This window comes from Eretmochelys imbricata, chromosome 7 (assembly GCF_965152235.1).
Source record: "Eretmochelys imbricata isolate rEreImb1 chromosome 7, rEreImb1.hap1, whole genome shotgun sequence".
Taxonomy (NCBI): Eukaryota; Metazoa; Chordata; order Testudines; family Cheloniidae; genus Eretmochelys; species Eretmochelys imbricata.
This window is the reverse complement of record NC_135578.1, coordinates 43,280,140-43,292,187: the sequence shown is the minus strand read 5'-3', so window position 1 is coordinate 43,292,187 and position 12,048 is coordinate 43,280,140. Positions and strand designations below refer to the sequence as shown.

The window sequence follows — 12,048 nt, the reverse complement described above, 5'->3', positions numbered from 1 at the left end:
TACGCTTCTTAAAAAATTGCACCTAAAATTATATCTGTTTACAAAATTATTTGTATCAATGTTTTTGTCTAGAAATTGTCTCTCTCTTTTTATAAATGATTTTAAAATAATGATGTGTGAAATCTAGCTATAGATTGACTATATTTTGTACGTGATGGAAAGATTGCCTCCCACAAACTTTAAGAAAAATGCTGGCTCATGACGAAGTATTTTTGGGTTCAAGGGTCTGTACAGATTGAAATTCTAAAGACATGATGACTTTGAAATATCTCTGCAAAAATAGTTAGAAGATCTAGGGTAAAATATTCAAAAGTTTCTAAGTGACTTAAGGAGCCTATGTCTCATTTTCAAAAGCGACTTAGGTATTTAGTCCTAATGGAAATAGGCCTTAGACTCAAGTAACTAGACACTTTTGAAAATTTTACCCTTACAAATTATGCCTTATTTTAACATGTCCAATAGTTGTGAAACATTTTCCAGTAGTTGTGAAACATCATAACAAACTTTGCCAGCAAATATCCATGCTAGATTGCAAGCCAGAAAAATGATGCTTTTTTGTTTCTGAAAGTTAGAAGGGTGGAGGAATTTGAAATTAGGTTTAAAATGTGGCTAAATAAAACAATTTACAACCTTAATTATTAATCCAGCCTCTACTATAGATTCGTAAGAGATAACCTGTCATCATTCATGTTATTGTTGCAAATATCACAATTTTTGAACATTATGTTTAAAAAACTAACTTACAAACAGAGGAAATTCAGCAAAGCTTTGTATTTCTTCCACAATTCAATCAGTATGAGAGAACTGCTAAAGGAAATACTACCCCTATACTTAGTTCATATGCCAGGAAGCACTTAGCAATGAGACAACAGTATGAATTATAAGCAAAAATAAAAGCATGAACGTACATTTTAGAAAACTATTATTAGTGTATTCCTTGTATTGCAACTCTAGTACAGCACTATCATCCCTTTTCAGTGTTACTGAACCCTTGTTTTCAAACACATTTGATTTGCTAGTGTAACTGTTCATCATTACTCCCAAATATGAAACTGTTCATCATAGAGCATGTCTTCTCTTGTCCAGTGTCGCACTGTTTTATTCTTTACTTGAAGTTCACCTCCAGTTTCATTTATGTACATTTTCAATATATCTTATAACCAAATATACTATAAGCCCTTTAAAAATTACATAAAAAGCAAACTCCAAGTTCCCAATTATTAAGTATAATAACAATATTTCAGAGGTAAAATTATTTTTGACATATGTATATATATATTAGCAAGCAAAGCTGAAAGAAAATCATAAGATTATTATGTATAGGTGAAATTAAGTTAGAAGTGTCTGAAACATCATCATTTTACTGTTTCCTTTCCCCAAGTGTTTTTCTTTAGGGATTTATACGTAATGACCAGCAGGAAATAGTACCAGTGGCTGACTCTAGCCTGTAATCTTTCTTGTATTGTCTGAAACAAAAAGAAAAACAACTCATGAAGAAAACATTCAAACTTTAGGCCACCATACTCCAATCAAATCTGGGTGTGTCATAACCATACAGCTAAGGGTAGCCTAGAATTCCTAATTACCTGTAAGGGGTTAAGAAGCTCAAATAACCTGGTTGGCACCTGACCAAAAGGACCAATGGGGAAAGAAGATACTTTCAAATCTGGGATGGGGGGAGGCTTTGTTTGTGTGTTTGCTTGGGAAGCAGAGAAGTACCAGGTTAGAAAACTCCTTCTCCTATAAACCATCCTAGAGTGAGTCTCCATATTGCAAAAAGAGTAAGTAAATAAGGCAAGGCGCGTTAGATTACCTTTTGTTTTCAACTTGTGAATTTTCCCTATGCTAAGAGGGAGGTTTATCCCTGTTTTCTGTAACTTTAAAGTTTTGCCTAGTGGGGAATCCTCCTTGTTTTGAATCTGATTACCCTGTAAAGTTATCTTCCATCCTGGTTTTACAGAGGTGCTTCTTTTACTTTTTTTTTTCTTTATAATAAAGTTCTGTTTTGTAAGAATCTGGTTTACCTGTTTGGTTGGTATATTATTCTCAAGCCTTCCCAGGAAGGGGGTGTAGGGCTTGGGGGGATATTTTGGGGGAATAGGAATTCCAAGTGGTCCTTTCCCTGATTCTTTGTCTAAATCACTTGGTGCTGGCAGCGTACCGTCCAAGGACAAAGGTTTTGTGCCTTGGGGAAGTTTTTAACCTAAGCTGGTAGAAATAAACTTAGGGGGCTTTCATGCGGGTCCCCATATCTGTACCCTAGATTTCAGAGTGGGAGGGAACCCTGAGAGGGTAGGGTGACCCTTATGCCTGCAGAGGCTGCCTTTGCAGTCACTGGGGCTGTGTACAGGTACAAGAGGTTCACCCACACCAACCTGATGATAGTACTGAAACCTTATTTTGGATAGCATCTTTCATAAAAATGGTATCTCAAAATGCTTGAAAGTTTGTATAAAATAAGCAGACCAATTTTGAACTGGATTCCTGAAGCAAGTAGAATGACAGTGATGAAATGAGGATGGGAGAAGAAATGTAGGGTTTTTAAAATGCATTTTTTCACTACCAAAACTAATAAAAAATGCACCTATTTAATGCTCTGAGCCATATGCCCATTCATTACACATCTACAAATAACCAATATCCAACAAGTTGAAATGTCTCCCAAACTAGGAAAACTAATGAGGCTTGCGAGATCAACAAATTCAAGCTGTCGCAAACCGTTGGACGACTTACTCTACAATTCAGTTGACATTGTTTAAGACAACTATTACTGCAACCAAACACTTTTTAAATTGTTGAATTTGTTCTATCTCCAGCATGTTTGCCACTGATGGATAGTTTTAACCCACTAAATCTTTGAGGTGTCTCTTATTGAATATAGAATATTAAAACTAAGTAAATTGCATAAATAAAGCATATACTCCTCCCCCTCCCACACACCACTGGTCCATTTTACCTGGTAACTCTATGCTTTTGTCCATGAACACTGAGGACTCTTTCATCCTCTCTCTGACTTGCTCCAGGATTACTTTCCAGACGTGTATCAAAGTAAAACTGACCTTAGAAACACAGAAACAAAAATATTTCAAAATCACATTTATCAGAAAACTTTTAAAAATATATATTTTAGTTCATTTAATCAGAACAACTGGTATGGTTCCAGGGTAAGTAGTTGTCTGCCTGAGAAAATACTAGCTGCTCCATGTAATTCAAGTTGTAGTAGTCCTACAAACCAACAATAAAAGGCATATGATGGAAGTTTTCTGAAAACTCTAAGGCAGCTCCCTTGTTTCAGAAGTCATTCTCTTTGATCCTACATACTTATCTAGGATTCCTATGATCCCAGGACGAAATGCTGCAAACAGATTCACACATAAACCCTTACGCTCACACAGTATCCCATTGACTCCTCTTTATACATGTATTCGTCTCTAGCTTTGGGATATACCACATCTTTCTGTCTGAAAAAGATTTTTGGACAATATATTTTAAGGAAAGGGTTTTTTTTCCTCCTTTTGAATTACACCAGGCTGAGATGTTTGCATGTTTTCTGTGGTGGAGAAGGGGAAAACACATGATGTACTCCTAATTTTATTTTGTGACTTTTATAATCAAGAGCCCAGAGAGGCAATTTATTCGTTATTTTATATCAAAAGTACTTGCTGTACTTTTCTCACTGTAGATTCAGGAGATAGGCTTTTGCTGTTCAGAAAGTCTGGCTTTTCTGAAGTTGGCCACAAAAGTGTTATGTAAGCCCATCCCTGAATGTACCATTTCTTAAAGGAAATATAGCACTATAGCGTGGTCTGAGGACAACACTGTTCCAGAAGGCTCCAGAACATCATGGAGCTGAGTCTGGATTGCTTTGTTACAGAAGCATGATATTGGGTGATTAAATTAGATTACTGGACCAAATCTAGAGCTCCTTCCTCAGGTAAACTCCCCTTGACTTCAGCTAACTCATGTTAATTATTCATTGATTTTAATGAGACTTGCCAAAGCACAAACCTAGTAAGATCTGAGTAAGGAGCTCAAGAGTTTGCTCAAGGAAATTAAAGTTAAGGACTCAGACATATCTAACTGATAGACAAATTTCTGGATGGAATTGACAATTAATCAGAAAATGTGTAAGTACATGTAAAAGTATAAATACATTTTCCACTTGCCTGTGGAAAAGTTTGCTTTTCACCATCTGAATATCTACCAGATAAATATACATTTTTGAACACCAGACATCTGGGCACAAGGACTCTAATAACCCCTCATGGGTGCTACCCAAGCACTGAAAGAAGGCTGGAGCACTATATAAACTATTTAGAGATGGCAGATCACTTGTGATGTCTCTTGGCTCCACCTGTACTTAAACCACCAATTAAAAATATAGTATTAGACTGTCTAGTAACTCCGGTGCAAAGTGTCAGATTTTCTAATGCTAAGAGCTAAAGTATTTTGCATTTGTGCTCAGCAATGAGAAACATTAACACCTGGTAAAGAAGAACACCATTCTGATGCAGTAGGATTTCACATTTCAGCATTGCTGAATTATTTGTACATGCCATTATTATTATTTGTAGGCTATTTATAGGTTTTTCTGTGGTGCTCATCACTCTGCAGAAAAGGACCTAGGGGTTACAGTGGACGAGAAGCTGGATATAAGTCAACAGTGTGCCCTTGTTGCCAAGAAGGCCAATGGCATTTTGGGATGTATAAGTAGGGGCACTGCCAGCAGATCGAGGGACGTGATCGTTTCCCTCTATTCGACACTGGTGAGGCCTCATCTGGAGTACTGTGTCCAGTTTTGGGCCCCACACTACAAGAAGGATGTGGAAAAAATTGGAAAGAGTCCAGCGGAGGGCAACAAAAATGATTAGGGGACTGGAACACATGACTTATGAGGAGAGGCTGAGGGAACTGGGATTGTTTAATCTACGGAAGAGAAGAATGAGGGGGGATTTGATAGCTGCTTTCAACTACCTGAAAGGGGGTTCCAAAGAGGATGGATCTAGACTGTTCTCAGTGGTACCAGATGACAGAACAAGGAGTAATGGTCTCAAGTTGCAGTGGGGAGATTTAGGTTGGATATTAGGAAAAACTTTTTCACTAGGAGGGTGGTGAAACACTGGAATGCGTTACCTAGGGAGGTGGTGGAATCTCCTTCCTTAGAAGTTTTTAAGGTCAGGCTTGACAAAGCCCTGGCTGGGATGGTTTAATTGGGGATTGGTCCTGTTTTGAGCAGGGGGTTGGACTAGATGACCTCCTGAGGTCCCTTCCAACCCTGATATTCTATGATTCTATGATTCTAACTGAGCACCTCCTCTAGATCACTGTGACATAGAGATGTATTATTATCCCCATTTTACTAGTCGGGGACTATGGCACAAAAGTTTAAATATTTTCTGTGGGAAATCAATAAAATTATTCCTGAAATAAAGTACAGATCAACATCAATAAGAACAGCAGAATTTAGCCCAGAGAAATGTAATGACTTGACCAGATCTGTGGCTGAATTGGCAACAGAACTCAGATCTCCTGAGTTCCATTTCAGTAATTTAACTGCAACACCATCCTTCCTTTCCTAGGCCATACTACACTACTTGGATGATACATACCAAGAAGTCCGCTGGCTTTGTCAGAAAAATGGTCAGTGTCCATGAAATATAATCCAAGGAAACGATTTGGAGACTTTACAAAAGCAATTTTTATTGTGACGTTGTCAGATGCTGACATTGTAAGGCTTCTTTCCTTTTCAACTGCAATCTTCAGCCTAGGAAAAAAAGCAGTCCTGTTTTTCCTCAGAAAAATGTTAAGATAGTGCTATAGCACTTGAGTATTTGGTGGTGGTATTATTATTTGCTTTGCTGTTGTGCCTAGGAGGCCTAGTCATGGACCAGGACCTGATTTATTGTATATATGCTGCTGCCCTTTGTAATCAGGTTTCTTTATGCACTAAACTTGAACTGAGGTCACAATTTCTATACAGCAAAATGTACAGTAATTTGCCTCCTCCCGCACATGCCCTAAAATACACATCAGCTAATATAGTTTACAGAAAAAATTTTAAATTAGCAGGATTTTTTGCTAGTGAAAATGCCTTTTTGCCTAGGGCAAAATACTGCTTGGAGAAGAGGGAAAAGAATGTGCCTTTTCATGATTTTAATAATGGAAAAAAGTACAACATACAAAATATTGTAATTAGCACTAATGATAGATGAAAATTTAGAGGTTCAGATACTTGTCAAAACTCTCTTGGGTATTTTACAAGAATAGTCTCCCATACGATATTCAGCACCTGACTTTCTTGTTGTAGTTTATTACTTCTGATTCTTACCCTACATGGATTTGGAAAATATAGATGTCCATCATTATTATTATTTTCTTTTTAAAAAGCCACATGAACTCAAGAAGCTTATATCGGATCTTCAGAGAGGTGAGCCTGAATCAAACAGCCATAATCTGAAGACACACAAAGTTGAGCGGATTTAAATCCAGATTTTCACTTATAGCTGGCCCCTTGCTATAATGATCCAAACGAAACTCCTAAATCCCAATACCTCTAAGGGTTATAAAAATTCAGATCATGGTCTAAATATTGAGAAACCAAACACTTCATTAAAGGGTCCATCCTCTGTGTGTGACATAAATCCAGCACACTTGCTGGCCTTGTCTAGACTACAAGGAAATTTTGAGCAGCTCACTTTGCAACTTTTGTTCTTGTCCACAACTGGTCTTTGAAGTGTATATTAGTTAACCAAAGGAACCAAAGAGAATTGGATATCTAGAGTCTCCTTTTGAATTCATATCTTTTGTGTGTTGGTAAGGTATTCTAACTAAATCAGTTAGCCAATCCAATAATAAAATTTAAAACACACTTCTCAAACAGCAGAAATGTAATAAAATTACAGATACCTATACAAAACTATCTGCGCCATTCACTCATACTGTCAGAGGCCCAAACATTAGTTACTGTTAAATTTTAAGAATAAGAAAATCTCAGCTTTTTTGAAAACAACTTATTTATGAAAATGCAATAGACTTTAATAACTGTACTTTTATATGTGATCTCTGATTGGGTGAAGCACACAGTACATTTGGTATCAACCAATAAGACTGTAATAATACAATAAACACAGAGTGAAAGCAACTGGTTGACTTTGCTGCACCAAAATCCATTAGATGAAAAAATAAAATTGACAGCAATCTTTCAGCAAATTAGGAACAAAGGCTTTTCAAATAAAACGTTGTTGGATCAAAGTCTCTTTCTGGGAAAATGAATGTTTTGACTCCTAAGTAGGAGCAGGCAGAAACTATTTATTACCCTATTAAAATGTTTCATTCTATTGACATGAGGCTGGGTTTTAAAAACCCAATCTCTCCCTTTCTCACCTGCAATGTGTAGGTACAAATAATTTCAGGCCTCAGTTAGGTTAGTTAATTGCCTAACTACCAGATATCTGGACACAGTCAGGTAGATATCTAAGATACATAACTTGGGTCTGAGGTTATTGGATTCCAGAAAATCGTGAATGTACAAATGAGTTAGGTGAAAATCAGACTCACTCTCTCAAATAAAGGAAAACACATGATGACATTTCTTACCTTTGTATTGTAGAAGAGGCAGACTTTGCCCATGGGAGTTTGGTGGTATGACCACCATAGCTCAGCATAATGCCTTCCTTTGATACATGGAGTTGCACATGAGGATCCAGGTAGGTAATTTCAAACAGCACAAAGTGATTTCTATTTCTCCCAAGCTTACCAGTCACAGAGATTCCTGAAAGTGCCATTAATGTAGACTAGTCAAGGGACACAATATTAATAATAAGTAAAAAAACCAAACCAAAACAAAAAAGCTATTGTTACAGCTCTTTTGTGTGTTGTATTTAAGGGGCCAAAATTCAGCTCCTGAGCTGCATCCTGCTCCAATTTCCTATCCACATTTGCAGAATTTACTCTCCAGAAGCCCTCTATGGCCATAGTCGTGGAAAAGTCATTTGGGGCCAATGGTAATGGCCAGCATATATGCCCCCTGACCTGGGTGCTCAATGTCTTGCACAGATTACTCTTGACCTTAGCAGCAACAGGTTGTCTGGTCACTGGTGGCTTGAGGGAGCCATAGCCCAAGTGAGCACAAGCCCACATTCATTCGACTGATGGATTGTTAATGTGTGTGCATGTCTGCACTAGAAACATTAGATCCTGAATCTGTTAAGATATGCTGGTGTATAGTAAAGATTAGGGACATGCCGAAGTCCCAGAATTTGTATTCATAATCAGAAGCCTCAGCGGGTTGGCCGGAAGAGGAGCCTCCAAAGACACTAATCAAACCTACCCTTCTGGTGAAAATGTTTTGTTCATAAATGCCTGACCAGCAATAGTTACCTGTTTATATTATATGTAAGATTTGGTAATCTCACCTTTGTCAGGATCTGATATTAGGTTTATGGAAGTTTGCGGCTGTCCATCAGTATTTAAACAAATGACATCATTTTGTCTGGGCAGTTGCAAGAGGAAATGTGGATATTCGTTGACTAAAAACACGGAGAGAGAGAGAGAGAGCTCTTAATGTTAATAAAAAAAAATCCTTATGGCGCTGATATTGCAAGTGTTAGTAGTATTGAGTCAATTGGTTGTACAAAGAATGCCCTTCTAGAATGTGGGCAATGGAATTCTAGTTAGGAGTGAGAAAATAATGGGTTGTGTAAATGAGTAGTTTTCTATCGTACTGAGGAGCTGGTATTGTAGATGGGTAGAATATTTATTTTGTATTTTTCATTTACTACATATGTGCATAATTAAACTTTAGGCAAAGTCCAAAGAATTACAAACACTTTATTGTAAAAATCAATATGCAACTAAATGTATAAGTTGGCTACACAGGGTTGCAAACTGTCTAACTGCACAAACCCAAACACCTTGCCCCACCCCTGGCCCACTCCTTCCCCGAGGCCACACCCTGCCCCTTCTCCAAAGCCCTGCCCCCACTCATTTCATCCCCCCTCCCTCTGTCACTCGCTCTCCCCAACGCTCACTCACTTTCACCAAGCTGGGGCAGGAGTTGGGGTGTGGGAGGGGGTGTGGGCTCTGGGCTGGGATATGGGGCCGAGGGGTTTGGATTGTGGAAGGGGGCTCTCGGATGAGCCTGTGGCAGGGGTGCAAGAGGGAGTACAGGCAGTGTTGAGCTGCCAAAATCTTAACAACCAGTTCCTGATAAAAAGTTCTGATTTAAAGGATGTGCCACAGAGTGTATTTTTTGTACCAATAGGGTTACCATACGTCCGTATTTTCCCGGGAGGAATTTTTAAAATTTAAACATTCCTCCCAGACAGTGATTTAAGAACCAAAAAGCCTGACCTGTCCGGGAAAATATGGATGTATGTTAACCCTACCTAAAGTTCTTTTTTAAAAAGATGGGCCTGAACTAGAAATGAGCTCCATTTCACATGTGTGGGTCCCCGCCACTCCCTGGGGGTGCGCTAGGGTGACCAGATGTCCCGATTTTATAGGGACAGTCCCGATTTTGGGGTCTTTTTCTTATATAGGCTCCTATTACCCCCCACCCCCTGTCCTGATTTTTCACACTTGCTGTCTGGTCACCCTAGGATGTGCACATGTGTGGGTCCCAGCTGCTCCCTGCCCCCCGCATTGAAGCAGGTATGCAGGGTTACTGCCTTGGGACCAGTGGACATGGGGCCAGCTGCAGACAGGGACGTGGGGCAGGGCTAGCTGGAGGCAGAGGGTGCAGGGTTGGCTGCAGGCAGGGCAGGGGGTGTGGAGCTGGCTGGAGACAGGAGGGTGTGGGGTGTGACTGGAGGCAGGGCAGGGGGGTTCGGGGCTGGGTGGAGACAGGGCAGGGGATGCATGCGGCAGGGGTTGGCTGGATACAGGGCAGGGGGTGCGGCAGGGGCTGGCTGCGGGCAGGGCAGGGCGTGGCTGGAGGCAGGGGGTGCGGGGGTGGCTGGAGGCAGGGCAGGGGCTGGCTGCGGGCAGGGTGGTGGGTGCTCATGGGGAGAGCGGCTCGGAGCAGCCCGAGCAGCAGGACGCAGCCCAGGCCCGGCAGAGCAGCCAGGGACCCACCAGGCAGCAGCGGGAGCCCCAGGGCCAGGGGTCGGGGGAGCAGCAGCAGCACCAGGGCTCGTGCCCAGGGCCAGGCGGCGGCCCACATGGCTCCCACAGCGCAGCGCCCCCAGCGGCCGGAGGAGGAATTACATCACTTCTCGGCCAGAGCCCATCAAAGCCTCAGCGCCCCCAGCAGGGAAGCAGGTTAACAACTGGTTCTAAACTGCTTCAAAATTTAACAACCAGTTCGTGCGAACCAGTGCAAACCGGCTCCAGCTCACCACTGAGTACAGGCTCCAGGAGGGAGTTTGGGTGTGGGAGAGGGCTCTGGGCTGAGCTGGCTCCTGATGTACAGCAGCAAAAGTAAGACCAGAATCAGGCTACATATCATCATGCATATGCACAAACGATAGATTTAGCATTGTACATACAACCTTAACTTTGACATTTCCTGATTTTTGGGGGCTTATACATAACACTCTTTATCAACTCCTATGAGAGCTTGTTTCATTCCATGTGTGCCTTAGTAGATGGGTCTACTGAGGGGAGGGGAAATAAGTATTCTTCATTTCAGAAAAGACAAAGGACCTGGCTCTTCTTTTCACTTAAGTCAATGGCAAAACTTCTGTGACTGCAGGGGAAACAGCATCAAGCTTCAAAATGGTAAGCAGACACACTAAGTTTCAAGAATATTTAGTACAAACGGTGAAGAATAAGAAAGAAACATAAAATGATAAATTATTATCTGGTTTGAGCAGGGAGCTAAGAGTCAGGACTTCTTTGTCTCAGTTTAAACTATATGTAAAAAGGGAATAATACTACCTAACTCCATCCCAGGGATGTAGTGAAGATTAATTTACTTACTGTTTGTAAAGATCTTTAACATCTTCATGAGAAAAATGTATTATATTATTTATGCTGAATAAAAGCAAAATCAGCTTGTTTCCCTGATACAATCAAGGCGCCTATTCAATAGGTGCATTTCTCAGTGTTTTTGCCTGATGGAGTTTTGCTGATGTGCTAATTGTAGTGAACAACATGTAGCTTGTTTTGTCAACATTTAGAGTTTTAAAGCAATATTATGACATATATTACTTACTAAGAAGCTGTGGTGTTTGAACGGTCCTGAAAACTAAAATGTTTAAAATTTAGATAAACATTTCAATAAAAGATTTTTTTCATTTGAAATATTTAATAAGGGACAATATTGTACCAGAGAATTTTAAGCAGAACTCTCCACTGATTTCAAGTGAGTTCTGTTTAAAAATAAATGCCACAATGTGGCCCAAGGAAAAGCAACATATCACATTAGACTTTTGATGTTCAGGGCCAAAACCCTGTTAGAAAGGGCTTAGAAAAGCTGTATTTGAGCTAGTTCCATTTAGTGCTGGTGAATGGTCCTGGATTAACAGACCTGGAAATTTAAGTTCTCTATCCACAAAAGAGAAGGAACATGGACAGCAGCACAGCAATCTACCCCACTAAAGTGTATCTCTCAACCTGACCTGGACAGACCACTGTTTAGAGATGAGAAGGTAGTGCAGTGTTCATGCACGTTCCATTCTTTTAGTCTATACTGGGACCAAGACCAATATTTTCAGTTATTGCCAATTGTTATGGTGGGTTTTTTGTGATTTGGATTCCTCCTCACTAGGAACTAGACTGAGTAACCAGCAAATAAGTACACATAAAAACAGAACAGTTACCAGATGGTGGTAATTTTTGGTCACTGCCAAGTTGGGATAGATTAGTTCAATGACTAGAAATAAGAGATCGCCCACTCTTTTATCAATTCAGAGTCATCCACACACCCCCAAAATTCACAGTTTAAATTAATTCTTATAACTTACTGTCCGGTGATTGTTCTGTCATGTCTAACAGTATAGCTCTTTGACCTAATATATTGAAAGAAGAGACCAAAATTTAGAATATTTTTTTAAAATTGGAATTAGTATTATTAAGCAAATAGTTTTTCAATTTTCTGTTTATGGC

General features: G+C 39.8%; 1 protein-coding gene across 1 annotated transcript in view; it reads right to left on the bottom strand.

Moving 5' to 3' along the window:
* Window positions 1-1,390: 1,390 nt before the first annotated feature.
* Window positions 1,391-12,048, bottom strand: part of LOC144267540 (inter-alpha-trypsin inhibitor heavy chain H4-like) — a 36,417-nt gene continuing 25,759 nt past the window's right edge. The window contains exons 15-19 of the mRNA XM_077821596.1: window positions 8,415-8,528; window positions 7,597-7,771; window positions 5,610-5,764; window positions 2,957-3,059; window positions 1,391-1,466 (exon numbers count right to left, since the gene is read on the bottom strand). Coding sequence (XP_077677722.1) covers window positions 1,391-1,466; window positions 2,957-3,059; window positions 5,610-5,764; window positions 7,597-7,771; window positions 8,415-8,528 — 623 coding nt within the window. The remainder of the gene's footprint in view (window positions 1,467-2,956; window positions 3,060-5,609; window positions 5,765-7,596; window positions 7,772-8,414; window positions 8,529-12,048) is intronic.